At 38.8% G+C, this 17550-nt stretch overlaps 1 protein-coding gene across 2 annotated transcripts in view; it reads left to right on the forward strand.

Annotated features, from left to right (window-relative positions):
• NHSL1 (NHS-like 1) overlaps positions 1 to 17550 on the forward strand; it is a 154581-nt gene that overhangs the window by 118307 nt on the left and 18724 nt on the right. Inside the window, exons 4-5 of one of the 2 annotated variants that reach the window (XM_011962071.1) lie at positions 11003 to 11195; positions 16064 to 16195. In XM_011962071.1, the coding sequence (XP_011817461.1) occupies positions 11003 to 11195; positions 16064 to 16195 (325 nt within the window). The remainder of the gene's footprint in view (positions 1 to 11002; positions 11196 to 16063; positions 16196 to 17550) is intronic. The other variant, XM_011962070.1, reaches the window with a different exon arrangement.

Genomic DNA, 17550 nt, shown 5'->3' on the forward strand with positions numbered 1-17550 from the left:
ATTGCAAAAATTTTCTCCCATTCTGTAGGTTGCCTGTTCACTCTGATGGTAGTTTCTTTTGCTGTGCAGAAGCTCTTTAGTTTAATGAGATCCAAAGGGGATCATTTTAAATATAGAGTGTGTAGAAGTCAATTTGGAGGGGAAATTCGATCTGGAAAACCTTTTCTTTTATATTTCCTAATAGGTTTTGAGGGGAGGGGTATGGTACAAAGAGCAGTGACTATATAGAAGAAGGGATGCATGAGTTAACAAATTATCAACATTAAAAGAAGTATTTCTTACAAAAATCATCTAATTTGCATTCAACAAATATTAAAAATCCATTATGTGCTTAAGATGAGTTGGTAATAAGGCAAAGGTTAAGGACATATAAATTAGAAAAGAGAACGTAGAGGATATCTATTCTGGTTATTTACTCTGGCTAATTGTTCTAGAATAATTGTCCTCATTATCCTAATGTGAAATACCAAGTAGGACTCTATGTGTTGTGGTGTGAAGAAAGATGTTTTGCTAATGAGATCCACACGTATCTTTGATGTTCAAAGTGGGAATATAGTGTAGCAAGAAGAAAACTGTATTTCCAATTGTATATGTTATGCATATCATCTAAACATAAGCATGATGCATTGAAAAAAATGCTGTTGGCAAAGCAATTTAAAAATTCCAGAAAATAGGCTGGGTGTGGCGGCTTACGCCTGTAATCCCAGCTCTTTGGGAGGCCAAGGTGGGCAGATCAGGAGGTCAGGAGATGGAGACTATCCTGGCTAACACTGTGAAACCCTGTCTCTACTAAAAATACAAAAAGTTAGCCAGGTGTGGTGGTGGGCTCCTGTAATCCCAGCTACTGGGGAGGCTGAGGCAGGAGAATTGCTTGAACCTGGGAGGTGGAGCTTTCAGTAAGCTGAGATCGTGCCACCGCACTCCAGCCTGGGTGAAAGAGTGAGACTCTGTCTCAAAAAAAAAAAGAGAAAGAAAGAAAGAAATTCCAGAAAATAAGCCAGGCGTGGTGGTGCATGCCTGTAATCCCAGCACTTTGGGAGGCTGAAGCGGGCGAATCACTTGAAGTCAGGAGTTCCAGACTTGCCTAGCCAACGTGGTAAAACCCTGTCTCTACTGAAAATATAAAAATTAGCCAGGCATAGTGGCATGCACCTGTAGTCCCAGCTACTCAGGCTGAGGCAGGAGAATTGCTTGAATTTGGGAGGTGGAGGTTGCAGTGAGCTGAGATCGCACCACTGCACTCCAGCCTGGGCAGCTAAGTGAGTGAGACTCCGTCTCCAAAAAAAAAGGGAAGAAAGAAATTCGAGAAAATACCTTTTCATTCAACTCTGAAATGAATGAAAGCGTATGCCATTGCTTTGTATTGTATTTTTGACTTTTTTTCTCATTTCAGTTTTCAGCATATGCCAAGTACTGCCAAAGAGGTTCTTGTATTTGAAGGGAGGTCAGTTATCAGTGCCAAAATACTGTGAGTCGATAGGGAATTTCCCCCTGCCATTATTGGAAGTTGTATTTGATGGTATGTTCACTGAATCTGGAAACATTCACAGAGTCCCCTTTGTCTTAGCAGAAAGGATATCAATCATGAGTTATGCAATCTCTTGTGTAAAATTCACCCCTAAAGAGATGTATTAGATCTACATTTTTGGCAGTAAACAGTTGGCTTTAATAGTAATGATAGAACTTGAAATTTCCCTATTTCCTGTTGTTCTTTAAACTGTCATGTCAGTTTCTGTTTTAGCCTTTGTTGATAAGAAATGTTTAAATCAAAGGAAGACTTTGAAGAAAAGGCAGTAACCTTGCTGCCATACCTGTAAACACAGGAGGCTTGTTTAACATGATGCTTGAGAGCATAGGTTTGGGGCAGCTTTTCCACCTGTCAGACCTCAGAGGCCTTGGATAAGTTGCTTTCGTCTGTGAGGTTCAGTTTCCTCAACTGTAAAGAGATATAAACCACATGTTCTGGTTTGCTTAGGACAGCCCTGGTTTACAGCTGTTTTCTGTGTAATTATTAATTGCACCCCCTTTCACTCTCAGAGGTGTTCTGGGCTTGATAAAATTACATAGTTACCCTACCTACCTTGGAGAGGTTGAAGTAAATTAATGTTGTGAAACCCTTAGCACAGTGCCTGGCACATAGTAGATGCTCAAATGATGATAAGTGTTATTAAGCTGATTGGTATTTCAAACCACGCTTCAAAGAAAATAATTCAATAGACAATGTCTGTTTTTATAAAAATGTGGCCACTCTCCCAATCATCTTTTGTTCCACCCACATAGAATTTCCTGCTCAAGGCAATAAATTTGAGAGGTTTCAGCATCTACTGACAAATGTCTGATTGTCATGGCTTTACAGGTTATCTATGTGTGGAGCTACCATTGTTTATGCTATTGCTAGCTTGTTCGTCACAGTACACGTTAGGATATAGAACTTTTTCACAAATTAGATCTTATTTTCCACAAGCAGCCCATGAAACAGATTATTTTAATACCTATTACTATTATTTTAATCTGGAAATGGAGACTCAGAAATATGAAATGGCTTTCTCAAGATCACATAGCTCGAAAGCACCAGGAGGCACGCGAAGGCGGGAGCTCCTTGCAGGGAGCATGCGAAGGTGGCTCCTTGCAGGGAGCATGTGAAGGCGGGGCTCCTTGGAGCTCATTTCTTTTCATTGCACCATGCTGGTTAAGCAAAAGGGCAAGATTACTCAATTACCCCAATTCCTCCTCATTATGCCCGATTTTGTTTTCTGTTACTCCTTTTTGACTTGTCTGGTATCCGTCACTCAAATTTTTTTTTCCCAAAAAATGTTTTTAAGAGCTACTTGGTCTCAGTATATGGATCCCGTTCTTGGCCTAGAGTAGCTTACAGTCGAGAAGTGATTACTCTGTATGCAATCATGTGTTACTGGGTCTCTGCGAGTAATTTCAGGACACTGTAGAAACACAAATGAGTCGATGCTCACTGCACTGCAGTTATGGCACCTTCTTATTCTATGCCATTGCAGGCAAGAATGAGAAAATCAGGGTCGGTCATTCCCGGGCCTTTTTGCCTGCAAACCAGCAAGAGTGTCTCCAGTGACCCATTCCAGTTTCTCTTGCTGTTTCTACTCTGTAATCAGGGTCTATTCATACCTGCCTTCTCTTCTAGATTAGTGGACAGCATCCCTATCTTGTCGATCTCTGTGTTTCCAGTATGATGCCAAGCACCTGGTACATGGAAAGTCTCAGGTGCCAGGGACTGTGCTCAGTGCTGTATGTGAATATATTCAGTATTTATTGCAACCATGCAAGGTAGCTTTGATTATGCCCATATCATGGATGAGAAAACTGTATCTTGGAGAGATTAGATCACTTGCCTAAGATTACATAGCTTTTAAATACTGAAACAAGATCTTTCTTTGTTAAAACACCTTTATTAAAGTATAACTTACATAAAATAATCTATACACATTCAAGCCTATGCATATTTAAAGTATACAGCTTAATAAATTTTGACATGTGTACACACAGGAGACCATTACCATAATCAAGATAGTGAATACATCTATTACCCCTAAAAGCAAAACCAGGATTTAAACCTAGACTTATGACTCCAGAGCTCATGTTTTTCACCCAGTAATGAGTGTATGGGGAGTAGAGCCTTTCCCACAGCCCTTTCTTCCTAACCATTCTCTTACGGGGAATTTTGCATTGCTGAAATAATACAAAGAGCATCTTTTACAACCCAATTGTCTATCAATTATAAAAGTGAATGAATTAGTACTGGAGTGGAATGTATACCCCAGTGAAACGAATGAATTATAGGTTCACACAACTACATGGATGTGTCTTAGAAAGATAATGGTAAGAAAAATACAAAGAGAATAATACTATTTTTGTAAAAGTCAAAGCAAATTTATGCACACACATACACACACACATATGCACACATATAACAAGGAATAATTAGGAACACAAACTTCAGGCTAGTGATCACCACTGGGGAAGTAGGGAGATGGGATAGGGGCATGGAGGAAGATGCAGGTTATTAGTAATATTTTAGGTCATGGGTTGAGTAGTGAGTTCTTGAATATTCATTATGTTATGTGATTGTAATACATAACATAATGTATTATAATTTGTTATACTAAATAATTTGTTATAGTAAATATTTGTTATACTAAACTATGATTACAAACAATTTACTATATCGGTTTAAACATGTATTTTCTAATTAAGTATTTTCTTTGAGGAAAGGATCGCTTAATATGGGATAGTTAAGATCCAAAATATTTTAATTCACTGTGTGATAAGAAAGTTTAGAGCTCTTAGGGCCTGGTGCAGTGGCTCGAGCCTGTAATTTCAGCACTTTGGAGGCTGAGGCAGAAGGATGGCTTGAGCCTAGGAGTTCAAGACCAGCCTGGGCAACATAGAGGGACCCTGTCTCTACAGAAAGCTTTCAAAAGTTAGCCGGGCATGGTGGCTTGTGCCCCTCATCCTAGTTACTTGGGAGGCTGAGGTGGGAGGATGGCTTGAACCCAGGAGTTTGAGTCTGCAGTGAGTTGTGATTGTGCCACTGCACTCTAGCCTGGGTGACAGCATGAGACCCTGTCTCAAAAAAATAATAATGCAATAAAAATAAATGAAAAATAAATAGCTAGGCATGCTGGTGCACATCCATAGTCCCAGCTACTTGGGAAGCTGATGTAGGAGGATTGCTTGAGCCTGGGAATCTGAGGCTGCCATGAGCTATAATTGCTCTGCTGCACTGTAGCCTGGGCAAGAGGGCAAGACTTCATCTCGAAAACAGCAATAACAAAAGAGAGTTTAGAGCTCTTGATAAAGCAATTTGATTTGAGGTAAAGGGACTAATATAATGCATATGAAAGAATGAACAATTAGGCTGGGCACGGTGGCTCACACTTGTAATCCCAAAACTTTGGAGGCTGAGGCAGGCAGATCACCTGAGGCCAAGAGTTCGAGACCAGCCTGGCCAATGTGGCAAAACTCCATCTCTACTACAAATACAAAAATTAGCCAGGCATGGTGACATGTGCCTGTAATCCCAGCTACTTGGGAGGCTGAGGCAGGAGAATTGCTTGAACCTGGGATGCAGAGGTTGCAGTGAGCCAAGATCGCGCCACTACACTGTACTCTAGCCTGGGCGACAGAGTAAAACTTCATCTCAAAAGGAAAAAGAATGAACAATTAAAGTTACTTGATAATATGGGTGTGGAAGTCACCTGTTGGCCATCATGCAGTTGCTGAATGAACCATGAACTGTGCTTCTACATGCATCATTTCCACTACCCCCCCACTTTTTCTGTTGTTGTTGGTGCCAGGAGAAAAAAAAAAAAAGGAATACACAGAGAACAGAAATAAGTGAGGGTCTCTTGTGTCTAAATCTACTAAAGACAAAAGAAGCATATAGCCAAAAAAGGCTACAGACGTTTTGGCACCCTATGAAACTATTAAGGATCTTGAAAACCAAGAGTCAACACAAGAGGTTTAATTCTGGGAGGAAGAGCATCAAAGACTAAGTGTCTTCCAAAAAGGACTGGAATGTATGTTGCTGTCTTCTTAAAGATACCAACTGTATAGCTCTATGTAGTTGATATGTTCTATATAGTTTCATCTGTTCTCTGTTTTCATGTAATAATTCTAAATGAATACTAAGTTTAGCTCTGGCTGTAATTCAATTTTCTAACTTTTACTAACAAAACAAAAAAGACTGAACTAATCTGTGTTTCTTAGTTAATCCCACTTTTGGATCAGTTCGCTGTTCTGAGAAAGAGAGCATATTTCATATGAGAATACACGGGAAAGAGGCCCTACTTCAGGCCCCACACTATCCATCTGGTGGGAGCTTGTCAGATTTCTGGGTAGAATCTAGAAGTCTCTAAAATGCAGGTCTTCCAGCATCCAGAAACTACAAAGTAACTGTCGGTGTTGCCTGTTTCTCTCCCTTTCTGAGTGAAGCGATTTGACACAAGGAATCTGGCTTATGTTTCATTTGTGACTCTCCATTCCGTCCAGGACCAGGATATGGGATATTGGTGAACATTATTGACCAACTGACAGATCCCAAAACTGCATTTAAGTTCTGAGAGCAAGGCAATTTAAAACTCAATTTTTAAAAAAGTCACCCTATATTGAGGGATTTCATTAACATGAAGCATTTGAATGCTACTTGGGTCATTCTGTTCTCTGTATGGGGAGACTGAGTTGATCAAAACATACAGCTAGTAAATGACAGTGCCAGGATGCTGGTACACACTGTTTTGTTTTTTGTTTTTTGTTTTTTGTTTTTTTTTTTTACTTGTATAGAGTTTCAAAAGGTTTTGTTCTTATTTACAGCTATAAAGGGAGATTTTATTTTGAGACCAGAAGACCTAGCAATTTATTGTAAATATTGCCACATTGTTATTTTACACTGTTTCACAGGAGAGACTTTGGGGTCAGTTCTGGTTTCTAATCTCAACTGCCCACTTGTGAACTTTCCAAAAGTCAAGTTACTTTACTCCTTTGAGTCTCTACTTCCTTATTATTAAGGCAAACACCGTGAAGATTAAATGAGATAAGTTCTATAAAACCCCCACCAAAGGCAAGGCATATAGCCATCAATTACTAAATGGTGGGCCTTCTGAAGCTCAAATTCTGAAATAACCTTCTATGCAATTCTGATTCGAAGCTTCATGGAACTTATATTCTTGTCGGAGAGTCAAGATACATAAATAAAATATATGTGTACTAGTTGTGTGTACTAAAGAGAAAAAAGAGAGAAGGGAAAGGGGATACAAAATATTAGAAAGAGGTTGAAATTGAATAGGATGAACAGGTAAGACCTCAATAAAAGAGGACTCCTAAGGGGACCTAAAGAAAAAGAAGGGGCTACCTGTGTGGATGTCTACGGGAGGAGCATTTCAGGCCGTGGGAACAGCAAATGCAAAGGCCCTGAGGCAGGAGTGTGCATGGAAGGTGGAAGGTACAGCATGGAGAATGGCGTGGCTGGAGTAGAATTAATATGGGAAAGAACAGTAGGAAATGCAGTGAGGGAGATAACAGTGGCCAGCTGGTAGATCATGTAGGGTCTTGGAGGTCATAGTAAGGACTTTGGAGGGTTTGAACAGAAGAGCAACATGATCTGACTTATATTTCTAAAACGATCCCTTTGCCTGCCATGTTGAGAGTAGACAATTAGAAGGGGAGGAGCAGGGGAGGATGGTCAATAAGGGCAGAAAAATGGAGATAGTTAACAGGCGAGTGTAATAATCCGGTATTACTATGTCCATCTTAACGGGCTAATCATGTTGTGTTCTGCTACTGAAATGAGGGAGGTGTTTCTGTGCCCCTGCTGTGTTTATACACACTGGGAGGCATGAGAGTCATATCATCCTGGAAGTCATCCATCCTGGTATTTTACTGTCCTTTAGTAGAGTGTGAGACCTAACAGTCACATTTGCGTGTAACTCTATCTGTGCCCTGCTTGGCTGGGAAATTTTCTTGTAAGAGAAAGGAGCACTTTACAAAATGGACTCTCTTTCACTTGTCATGCTGGAGTGATCCCTGGTGATTGTCCCTACGGGGAAGTGCTGTTTCATTATGAGAGTTATTGATTCTGACACTATCAGTCAACTAGATAAAGTAGGTTAGTGGGGCTGATGCGCACCATTGAGATGCTTACAAATGGTAGACAGTGCTTCATCCTGCTCCCACAGTGGACGTCATGTGGAAAAGGGAGCCCTTGCTATAGGGCATAGAGAGCTGTAGCCTGAAAGCTTTATTTTTCTTTCCTTTAAACCTTTCTGGTTAGGATTTGCTTCTTATTGCCTTCAAGCTTTATACTATAATTCAAGGTTGCCTGAAAAATTATATTTATGTGTATGTAACAAGAAATTGGAGTAATCCTCTAATTTACTAGCTTGAGATTCAAACTCAGACATGTGGCCTTTATACAAACTGCCATGAAATTCTTCAGTGATACTAATTTTAAGTGTGTGTGTGTGTGTGTGTGTGTGCATCTTAAGGGTAGAGAATATGTGTTATAAATCAAACTTAACAAGTGTCACAACTGCAAAAAGGCTGGAAATAATTGATTTACATCAGTATGGCTTAGGTGCTGCTGACTCAAAACCCCTTTGATTGTCTTTAAGGATCTGTGTGAGTTTTGACCCCTGTAACCAGAATCAGATCAAGTATCAATGGTTATACTGCAATTTAGTATTATAAGACACCAACAACATGCTCAGTTTATAAATTGAGTATATTTGTAAATTTAATTACAAACATTATTTCACATTTTCCTTAGGTAGAAAAGAAACTGGATGATCATTTTATGTGTTTTATGTATTAAGAACATCAAGTAAAGGTATTGAGATATCTAATTATATGATTTATCTTTTCCACATACCTTTATTATTGTTAGTCTTCTTGGTAAAAGAAAAAAAAATGAGCATATGTCAGTTCATGACTTTGCTTTTCTAAAGTAATATTTATGTCAGCACCACCTTCATATCCATTTTTTTTTTTTTTTTGAGACAAAGTCTTGCTCTGTTGCCAGGCTGGAGTGCAGTGGCACAATCTCAGCTCACCGCAGCCTCAGCCTCCCAAGTTCAAGCGATTCTCCTGCCTCAACCTCCCGAGTAGCTGAGACTACAGGTGCACACCACCACTCCCAGCTAATTTTTTTTTTTTTTTTAATTTTAGTAGAGATGGGGTTTCACCATGTTGGCCAGGATGGTCTTGATCTCCTGACTTTGTGATCTGCCCGCCTCAGCCTCCCAAAGTGCTGGGTTCCAGGCATGAGCCACTGCACCTGGCCCATATCCACGATATTTAACAGTCATAGACACTTTCACATTTATCATCTTATTAGGTATTAAGAGCACCTCTGTGGATGCACAAAGGTAGGCTGGATAGCCCCATTTTACAGCAAAGGAAACATCAAAGTTTAGGAACAGACTCAAGTCTTTGGATTCTTAGTCTAGGGCCCTATCACCTATAGCGAACTATTTTCATTAGCTCTTACATAGTCCTTTTCAGATTTATAGAGCTCCAGTGGTTGTAGAATAAATACAGATTTTTGCAGCAAGATGAATGCAGTTGCAGTAAACAGTGATGACAGTGTTCTTGTGTTTGAATTTTTTTTTTTTTTTTGAGACAGAATTTTGCTCTTATTTCCCAGGCTGGGGTACAATGGTGCGATCTCGGCTCACTGCAACCTCTGCCTCTTGGGTTCAAGCAGTTCTCCTGCCTCAGCCTCCCCAGTAGCTAGGATTACAGGCATGCGCCAGCATGTCCAGCTAATTTTGTATTTTTAGTAGAGACAGGTTTTCTCCATGTTGGTCAGGCTGGTCTCGAACTCCCGACCTCAGGTGATCCGCCCGCCTCGGCCTCCCAGGGTGCTGGGATTACAGGCGTGAGCCACCGTGTCTGGCCTGAAATTTCTAACCAATGCATTTCTTTATATTTCTCATCTGTGTCCTCTTAAGAGACTTGCATTAAATCCAGAAAGGTTAAAACATGCCTTGTAAAGTTAGATGAAACATAATGTTAAATGAAATAAATAGGTCACAAAAGAGAACAGATAGTGTGATTCCCTTTACAGGAAGTTCAAATATAGGCAAAACCAAGCTGTGGTATTAGAAGCTGGGATAGCAGTTACCCTCGTTTGGGGATATGTGGTTGGGGTAGGAGGTGTATTGAACTGGGTGCTGGTTGTACAGGTATTCCCTTTGGGAAGGTTCACTGACTTTTTATTTTCCAGTAAAATTCTTTCTAAAAGCTTTACTTTCATAAGTGGTAATTCCGTTTAAATGCTTCAGACTTAAAGAGCAGTTCTTACACATTTATTTTATATTATAAGCTGTTATTTCCCCCACAAAAGTCGATTACCCTTTTTTGTAGTGTTCCTAAGCACCCTGCACTCATTCAGCCTTCTTGGAGCATCTTAGTCACAGAACCAGCTGCCATGGAGCCAGGTTGAAGTCCGTCATAAAATGCTTGCCAACACAACTTTCTTGATTACAGTTTTTAAGGTGTTATGGGAAAGAAAGGTATTGAAGAAGGGCTCTTCAGTGAGGATGTTAATCTGTATCAAAACAGGCAATGCTAGAAATGTTTTCATAGAATTTTGATATGGCTCAGAGCAGAGCTTTAGTCAACTTATAATTTAACAATTTCACACTGATTTTTTTCCCATATAAATGGCTTCACAAGAGCACAAATAGTTGAACAACAATAGCTCTATCATTTTTGAAATGCCCTTGAAGTCAGAGCCTAAAGGAAATAAGATTGAGGCTAGAAATTACTTTGAGCAAAACTAAATTTTAATAAAAATGGAAACTGATGGCCCCAGCCATGTTGTTTTTCTCCAGGCTTCTAACATTAAACTAAACCCATGAGCTTTCTTTCCTTCTTTCTTTTAAAAAAATTTTTTTGAGACAGAGTCTCACTCTGTTGGCCAGGCTGGAGTGCAGTGGCACGATCTTGGCTCACTGCAACCTCTGCCTCTTGGGTTCAAGCGATCCTCCTGCCTCAACCTCCCAAGTAGCTGGGATTACAGGTGCTCACCACCACCCCTGACTAATTTTTTTATTTTTAGTAGGGACGGGGTTTCACCATGTTGGCCAGCTGCTCTTGAACGCCTGACCTCAAGTGATCCACCCACCTCCGCCTCCCAAAGTGCTGGATTACAGGCATGAGCCACTGTGCCAGCCATTCCATGAACTTTCTGACCACAGTAGACAGAGGGAAAGCAGAAAGGACTTCAAAGATTTTGTGGGTCAGCAGAACCTTTTGCAGTCCTCACAGTTTACAGACTAAGGCCGGTGTGAATCATGAGTATTACAGGTCAGACTCAAGAGGCTGAGCAAACCATTGCCTCTGTTCCTAAAAGCGACCAATTATTTTGGCTTCTTTTAAACCAATCTAATTTTTTTTTAAATAAGAAATATATTTTAAAATGTTTCTGCCAGCTCTTTATACACTGTGGCTGCTGCTTCTTTTTTCTCTGCAGTGTTCTCTCTCTTCATCAGAAGAAGAAAGATTTATTTCCATCAGGAGACCTAAAACACCAACCTCAAGTGACTTCTCCGACCTTAATACTCAGACGAACTGGACCAAGTCGCTTCCACTGCCAACACCAGAAGAGAAGATGCGACAGCAAGCCCAAACAGTCCAGGCTGATGTGGTGCCTATTAACATAACTGGTACGCTTTGCTAGCCAGACGGGTTCAGAATGTACTTGGGAGAATGACTACAGCTTTTTGGTATACGCTGTTAGCATTTCATTGTTGTATCAAAGGTGAATAGCTGTGGTCCAACTTCATGCTCTTTGTTTAATGAAAGGAATATTAAAACTACATATATGTGTGCATATGAAATATCTACTGCTTGTTGGGTCAGAAGACTATGTCGCCAAACACTGGTGTCAAAGAACTCAGTGGTCCAGCCATTCATCTTAAGAGTGTCTCTTTTAATTAAATTGCTTTTTAGTAAGCCTTTGGTTTTATAAAAACATCTTGTAAATGTGGTCCTAGGTATGAAGAAAAAGTATATATTTCCCTTCTAAAGGGTTAAGTAATATTTACAGAAGTAAAGAAATAATTATTTTGTGATGTTTCTAATGATAGATTTTCTAGAAATTTCCTAAAGTAGAAAAAAAGAGACGTTACTTACTCAAAATTTCTTCTGAATATAAAATTTTCAGAATATGTTGTATTAAGCTAGACTACAAATATTAATTGCCAAACCTGAAATTCAAGTTCTTATGGAATATTATACTCAGCCTGTAATCATTTGTGACAATTAGGGTGACAACAAGGTACATATAATTCAAAGATGATCTTTCATGAACTTAGGAGAGCTACTAAAAAGATAGCAGAATCAGTTGGGCACGGTGGCTCACACCGGTAATCCCAGCACTTTGGGAGGCTGAGGTGGGCGGATCACCTGAGTTCAGGAGTCCGAGACCAGCCTGGCCAACATGGTGAAACCCTGTCTCTACTAAAAATACAAAATTAGCAGGGCATGGTGGCATGTGCCTGTAATCCCAGCTACTCTGGAGTCTGAGGCAGGAGAATTGCTTGAACCCAGGAGGCAGAGGTTTCAGTGAGCCAAGAGATTGCACCATTGCACTCCAACCTGGGCAAAAAGGAATAAAACTTCACCTCAAAAAGAAAAGAATCAAAATTTTCCTGCTTTATCACCTCCATAGCCCACAAGGAGCATGGGTTAATGGTTTGGGGAGGGCACAAAGTGAAAATAGACATGTGAAGAGTTAATAGCTTCAACTATTAATTGAATTGTATGTTCGATGGAAATAGATGACTAATAGTGGTCACTGATAATCAGTTCATACAAAGCAGGGCCCTTAAGGCCAGAAGCTAACAAAATAAACTAGGTGACCAAAAAGAATGAGTTTTCCTGAACATTTACTCTGGAAACCCATAGCATCCTTGCTGTGCTTCTGAGGCTACTGCTGTTAGAAAGCTTTAGAAAGCGTTTTGCCGTGGCATTGGTGAGCTTGTAAGGGGCTAATAGCATCTTCACAGTCACTGAAGATTTTTTCTAAAACCTTACCGGATATTTAGAAATTACATTTAGAACTCATATTTTAAATTCCATAGAAATTTAATAAATAAGTACATGAATTATTTTCAGTTCAGTATATATTTTTCGACATTTATTTTACTTAAATTTTAAAAGAATAGCTGGGCATTTTAAGCCATTTTCTCAGCAAACAATGTTATTGATCTTTCTGAATATGCTTCTTATTTACCTAGATAATATTTTTTAAAGATTATTTTTAAAAGTATAACTATGTTTTAGAACAAAGTATAATGTTTACTGGTCAATGAAATACATGGCTGCTTTTTTCTATAAGAAAATGAATTACACTATTTGATTGCTTAAATGCAGCAGAAATGTAATTACATTATATATAATTAAGTGCCTATGAAATAATATTATAAGATAAGAAGATTGTGCAATGAAATATGACAATCCTTAATGGAATTAAGGTGAAATGCATTATCTTGAGATTAAGAGATTTAAAATAGAGTAGAGTTTCAGGAATGAAGAATTACTTCCAATGAATTACATTGTCACAACAGAAGACAGTGTCATGTCTCTGAGCTTTAATTCTATCCTATCTGATGACTAAGTAGAGATGAATTAGAGTTTAAAGAGAGGCCTTTAAAATGCTACACAGGAAAGGTGAATGACAATAAACAAAGAGCAATATGAGTTATGTCAAAATGTAATTTACTTTTAATCAAATGATTAACATTTTGCAGAAATGCCAAAAGTAAATATAATACCTAATCACGTATTTATTGATCCATTTCTACATCTGTGTGTTCACATATATACATACACACATATTTCTTAAAGAATTATTTTTCTAATCTGTTATAAAGAAATAATACATTTAAAATTTTCACTTTTAGTGGTTGAATTGACATAGGTTATACAGCTTCCTGCTCTTTAAATTATATATTTCTAAAGTCCTAGAAGATATTTGAGATTAAAAAAAAATTCCTCTAGGGAACTGTCATGTGCTCATTTGTTGGGGTGAGCATTGAGCCTCTAGTTTGATTTTCCTAGTAAGGCTCAGCAGGAAAAAAAAAAATGGCAATAAATACATCATTTCAAATCCAGAGTTCAGCCCACCATGCATAGAGGCAGAATGTTAGCACCATGAGCTGCTGGCTTGAAAACTGATTTAATCCCTTTAGTTATAGTCTTGTGGGCACTCAGCATGTTCTCAAACTTGAAGAGGAAAAAATATTTAAATTAATATGTACATATAAATATGTTCTATAATCTGCTATGTGTGATAACAACTCTTCCACCTAGAAGATAAGTGTATTGGATAAACATACTTAAAGAATTTTTACAAACTGGCTTTGTACTGGTGTTTGAGCTATCCAAGTTTATTTCTTTGTTTTGTTTTAAATTTAACATAGTTTAATTGAGCAATGAACAATTCGTTAATCGGGCAGCCTCCAGAGCCAGAGTATGCCCAGAGACTTTCAAGTATATTTCTAAATAGTAACCATGACTGATGAATGCCATTTTTCAATTAAAGGCAGTGATTAAATTCAACAGATATTTATTGAATAACTGCTTTGTGCCAGGCATTAGCTGAGTGCCATGGGGGATGCTAAAGTACGTGCATCACAGTCTGTACCCTCAAAAAATGTATAATCCAGCAGAAGATACAGACTTTTTTTAGGTCATGATGCAAGATCAAGCATTTGGTGCCTTCAATGACGTGTGTCTTAGATGTTCATCCTCAAATGGTGGTTTGTTTTTTAATTTTCTTGGAGCTTGGGTGATTTTATCTTTTGTCTAGGAAGCAAAACTGGAGACTAAATGCAACTTCCTTTTTTTTTTTTTTTTTTTTTTTTCAGGGGAGGTCTCGCTCTGTCGCCCATGCTGGCATGCAGTGGCGTAATCTCGACTCACTGCAACCTCTGCCTCCCAGGCTCAAGTGATCCTCCCACCTCAGCCTCCTGAGTAGGTGGGACTACAGGCACATACCACCACACCCAGATACCTTTTTTGTATTTTTGGTAGAGATGGGGTTTCACCATGTTGCTTAGGCTGGTGTTGAACCCCTGAGTTCAAGTGATCCACCCACCTCAGCCCTCCAACGTGCTGGGATTATAGGTATGGGCCACCACACTGGCCTAAGTGCAACTTTCTGTTAATGTTTTGTCTGTTCTTAATGTCTTGATACAAGGAAGTTTTTTCTGCTGCAGGGAATTAATGAAGCACTGCATTGTGACTTGCCTCTCACATGCACTGTTTATGCCATTGCACTTAGTGACCCAGTTTTTCGCAGCATTGGCACCTTCTGGTATTTAAGGGTTTTCTCTCAGTCATTTCTGTTTTTCTCCATTAGTGACAAGGTTGTAAGCATTTGTAAGTTTGCAAGCATTTACATAAGTTTGTTCCTCAGCAGGGGAAATGTGTTTTGATCATTCAGATGTTTTATTCTCTCTTTTCATTAGATAAGGTTCCCAATTTTTTCTTACCAAAATAGAAGTTACATTGTCCACAACATACCTACATTGAATGTGTGTCAGTAATGCTAAGAGTGAACATTTTTATACTTTTATGCATAAAATGATGGAAGTTTGTAATGTGTATGTGTATATATATGTATATTTAAAAATAACTTTTTGAGGAGAATAACCATTCAAAAAGGTCAGTGCTGTAAGACTTTAAACTGCCAGGTAATTTAAAATAGACCAATCAATAAGAGATGCTGTTATATACTTTATTATTGTATGGTTTCTCATGATGTGTTAATCAAACACACCGATACTCTAGAAGGAAAAAAAGAAGTCCCATGATGTGGCATTCCAGGTTTGACTGCAAAATCACCTGAAATGTCTGAATTAAGATCAACTTTGAAAAGTAATTATAAAATAGAAGCAGTTCACCTTTAACAACAGCAGTGCTACTGGGTCTCATTGTGGTGAAAGTACTTTATCATGATAAGGCATTTCATTTTTCACTACAGTTGTATGTCACACTACAGCAATTACCACAGTCTATCCAAATTGTCAGCCTCCTTGATTGAGGGAAAAGCTTTTCATTCAAGAACTCTTTATTAAGTTACTTATTTCATCACATAAAGCAAGACATTAGTGTTGGTCTCTGCAAGATGACCATATGAATGAAACATACTCATTCCGTCGCCACCTACACGCTAATGTAGAGTGGTTTTGGTGACCACAGCATATATATGAAATACTTCCAAAATTTTGTTTTCTTAAATAACACAGAATAACTCTTCCAGTGTGTTATTAAATTTGCATTTGCTACTCCAGCTCATTTGAAAATGAGATCAAGGTGCTTCCTTTGGAAGGTAGAACTTGGAAAACAGCCTTACTGTGATAATGTGCTTTCCTTCCTTTTTTGCCCTTCAGCATTCATCATCATATGACTGGCTAACATTATTAATACCTTCTTATCATTTTACAACAAGCTTCTGGAATAAAGTGCATGGTGTCAGCTTGCTTGAAAATAACATTGCTTTGCTTGTTCTACTACTCTACATTAGGGGAGAATTTCGATCGCCAGGCCAGCCTTCGGCGGTCTCTAATTTACACAGACTCTCTGGTAAGACGACCGAAGAAAGTCAAAAGGAGAAAGACTATTACAGGAGTCCCTGACAACATACAGAAGGAGCTAGGTATGGCTCATCAGAACTGTATTCTGTTGCCCCTCACTGCCACTCGGCCTTACTGCGCTAACCTCATTTGTGGTGCTTATCAAATCGATACATTCTGATAGCCGTTTGGTGCACAACGGGCCAGCTTCCTTCCTGAATGAGGCATTAGGTGCAGATCTTAACATCCCATGGAGAGAGAGAGTTGATTGAATTTTGGGGAGAAGGTACAAGGAGACGGAAGAGCTTACATGAAAACGATTAACTGGGAAGATAGAAATTCATAGTTACCTCATCATCGCTGTGTGACTTGGAGCATTGGTCATTCCCACAACTAAATTTACTTTTCATTTATATCTTAAGTTTTCATGAAACAGAAAAGTCATTCTAGGACATCAAATTATGAATATGGACTTCCACTATAACTATAATGACACTACTGGTGGCATTTTGTCATCAGAAACTGCAGTCTGGGATTATTGGTAAATATAGGAAATAGTCATTTATGTTCGATAGTGCCTTTATTACTTTCAGTGAAACAATTTCATAGCTTCTTTATTCTTAGTCCTTTATGTTCAACCTGTGATGAAAACAAAAAAAAAATGTTTTGGCTGGTGAAGAGGATTGTTTAATTACTTATCCATTTTGTTTCTGGTTATCTTTATAAATGCTTTGGATAATCCTTTCATTTTCTTTCTAGATTAACTTCCTCTCACTGTTTTCTAATAGGGTCCATAATATCAGAATGTCTGCAGAGGCACCATAGCATAGCTCCTGGGTTAGGACTAAGGACTCCAGTGCCAACCGGCTTGGATGAACCCTAACTCTGCCACTTGCTCTCTGGGTGACCTCAGTTAACTTCATCTCTCTGAGTCTACTTCCTCATTTAACAAACGGGCTTGGTGATGTTAATAGAACCTACCTCTTAGGGTTGTTTGAGGACAATTTATGCACGTGAGGCCCTTGGTACTTGGTTAGTACCTGGTACTACCATAAACATCATAGCTACTGTGGTCATTATTATAGGAAACTTAATACTACCTGTCTTGAAATGTGTCGTTTCCTCTTTGGCCAACCTGTGGACTTATTTCCTAATAGTTACTTTCACCTGATGTTTTTATTTACTCTCAAAAGTTATACTCTAGAAACTCAGAGTCATTATTTCTAAAGTTTGCAGTTAGTCTTTTAGTCCAAATGAGTGTAACCAGTAATAGTGATATATCTGTGATGGCACCTTGAGGTTGCATGTCAGCTTCTGGGTGCTATGCTGCAGACAGTGTGCGTCTCTGTTTGTTTTCCCAAACACCCCTGATTGAATGCCTTGTATTAGAGAGCACAGACTCACTTTTCTTTAGCTGGCATTTTCTCCTTTATGGCCA

This window comes from Colobus angolensis, unplaced genomic scaffold, assembly GCF_000951035.1.
Source record: "Colobus angolensis palliatus isolate OR3802 unplaced genomic scaffold, Cang.pa_1.0 Scaffold58, whole genome shotgun sequence".
Lineage (NCBI taxonomy): Eukaryota > Metazoa > Chordata > Mammalia > Primates > Cercopithecidae > Colobus > Colobus angolensis.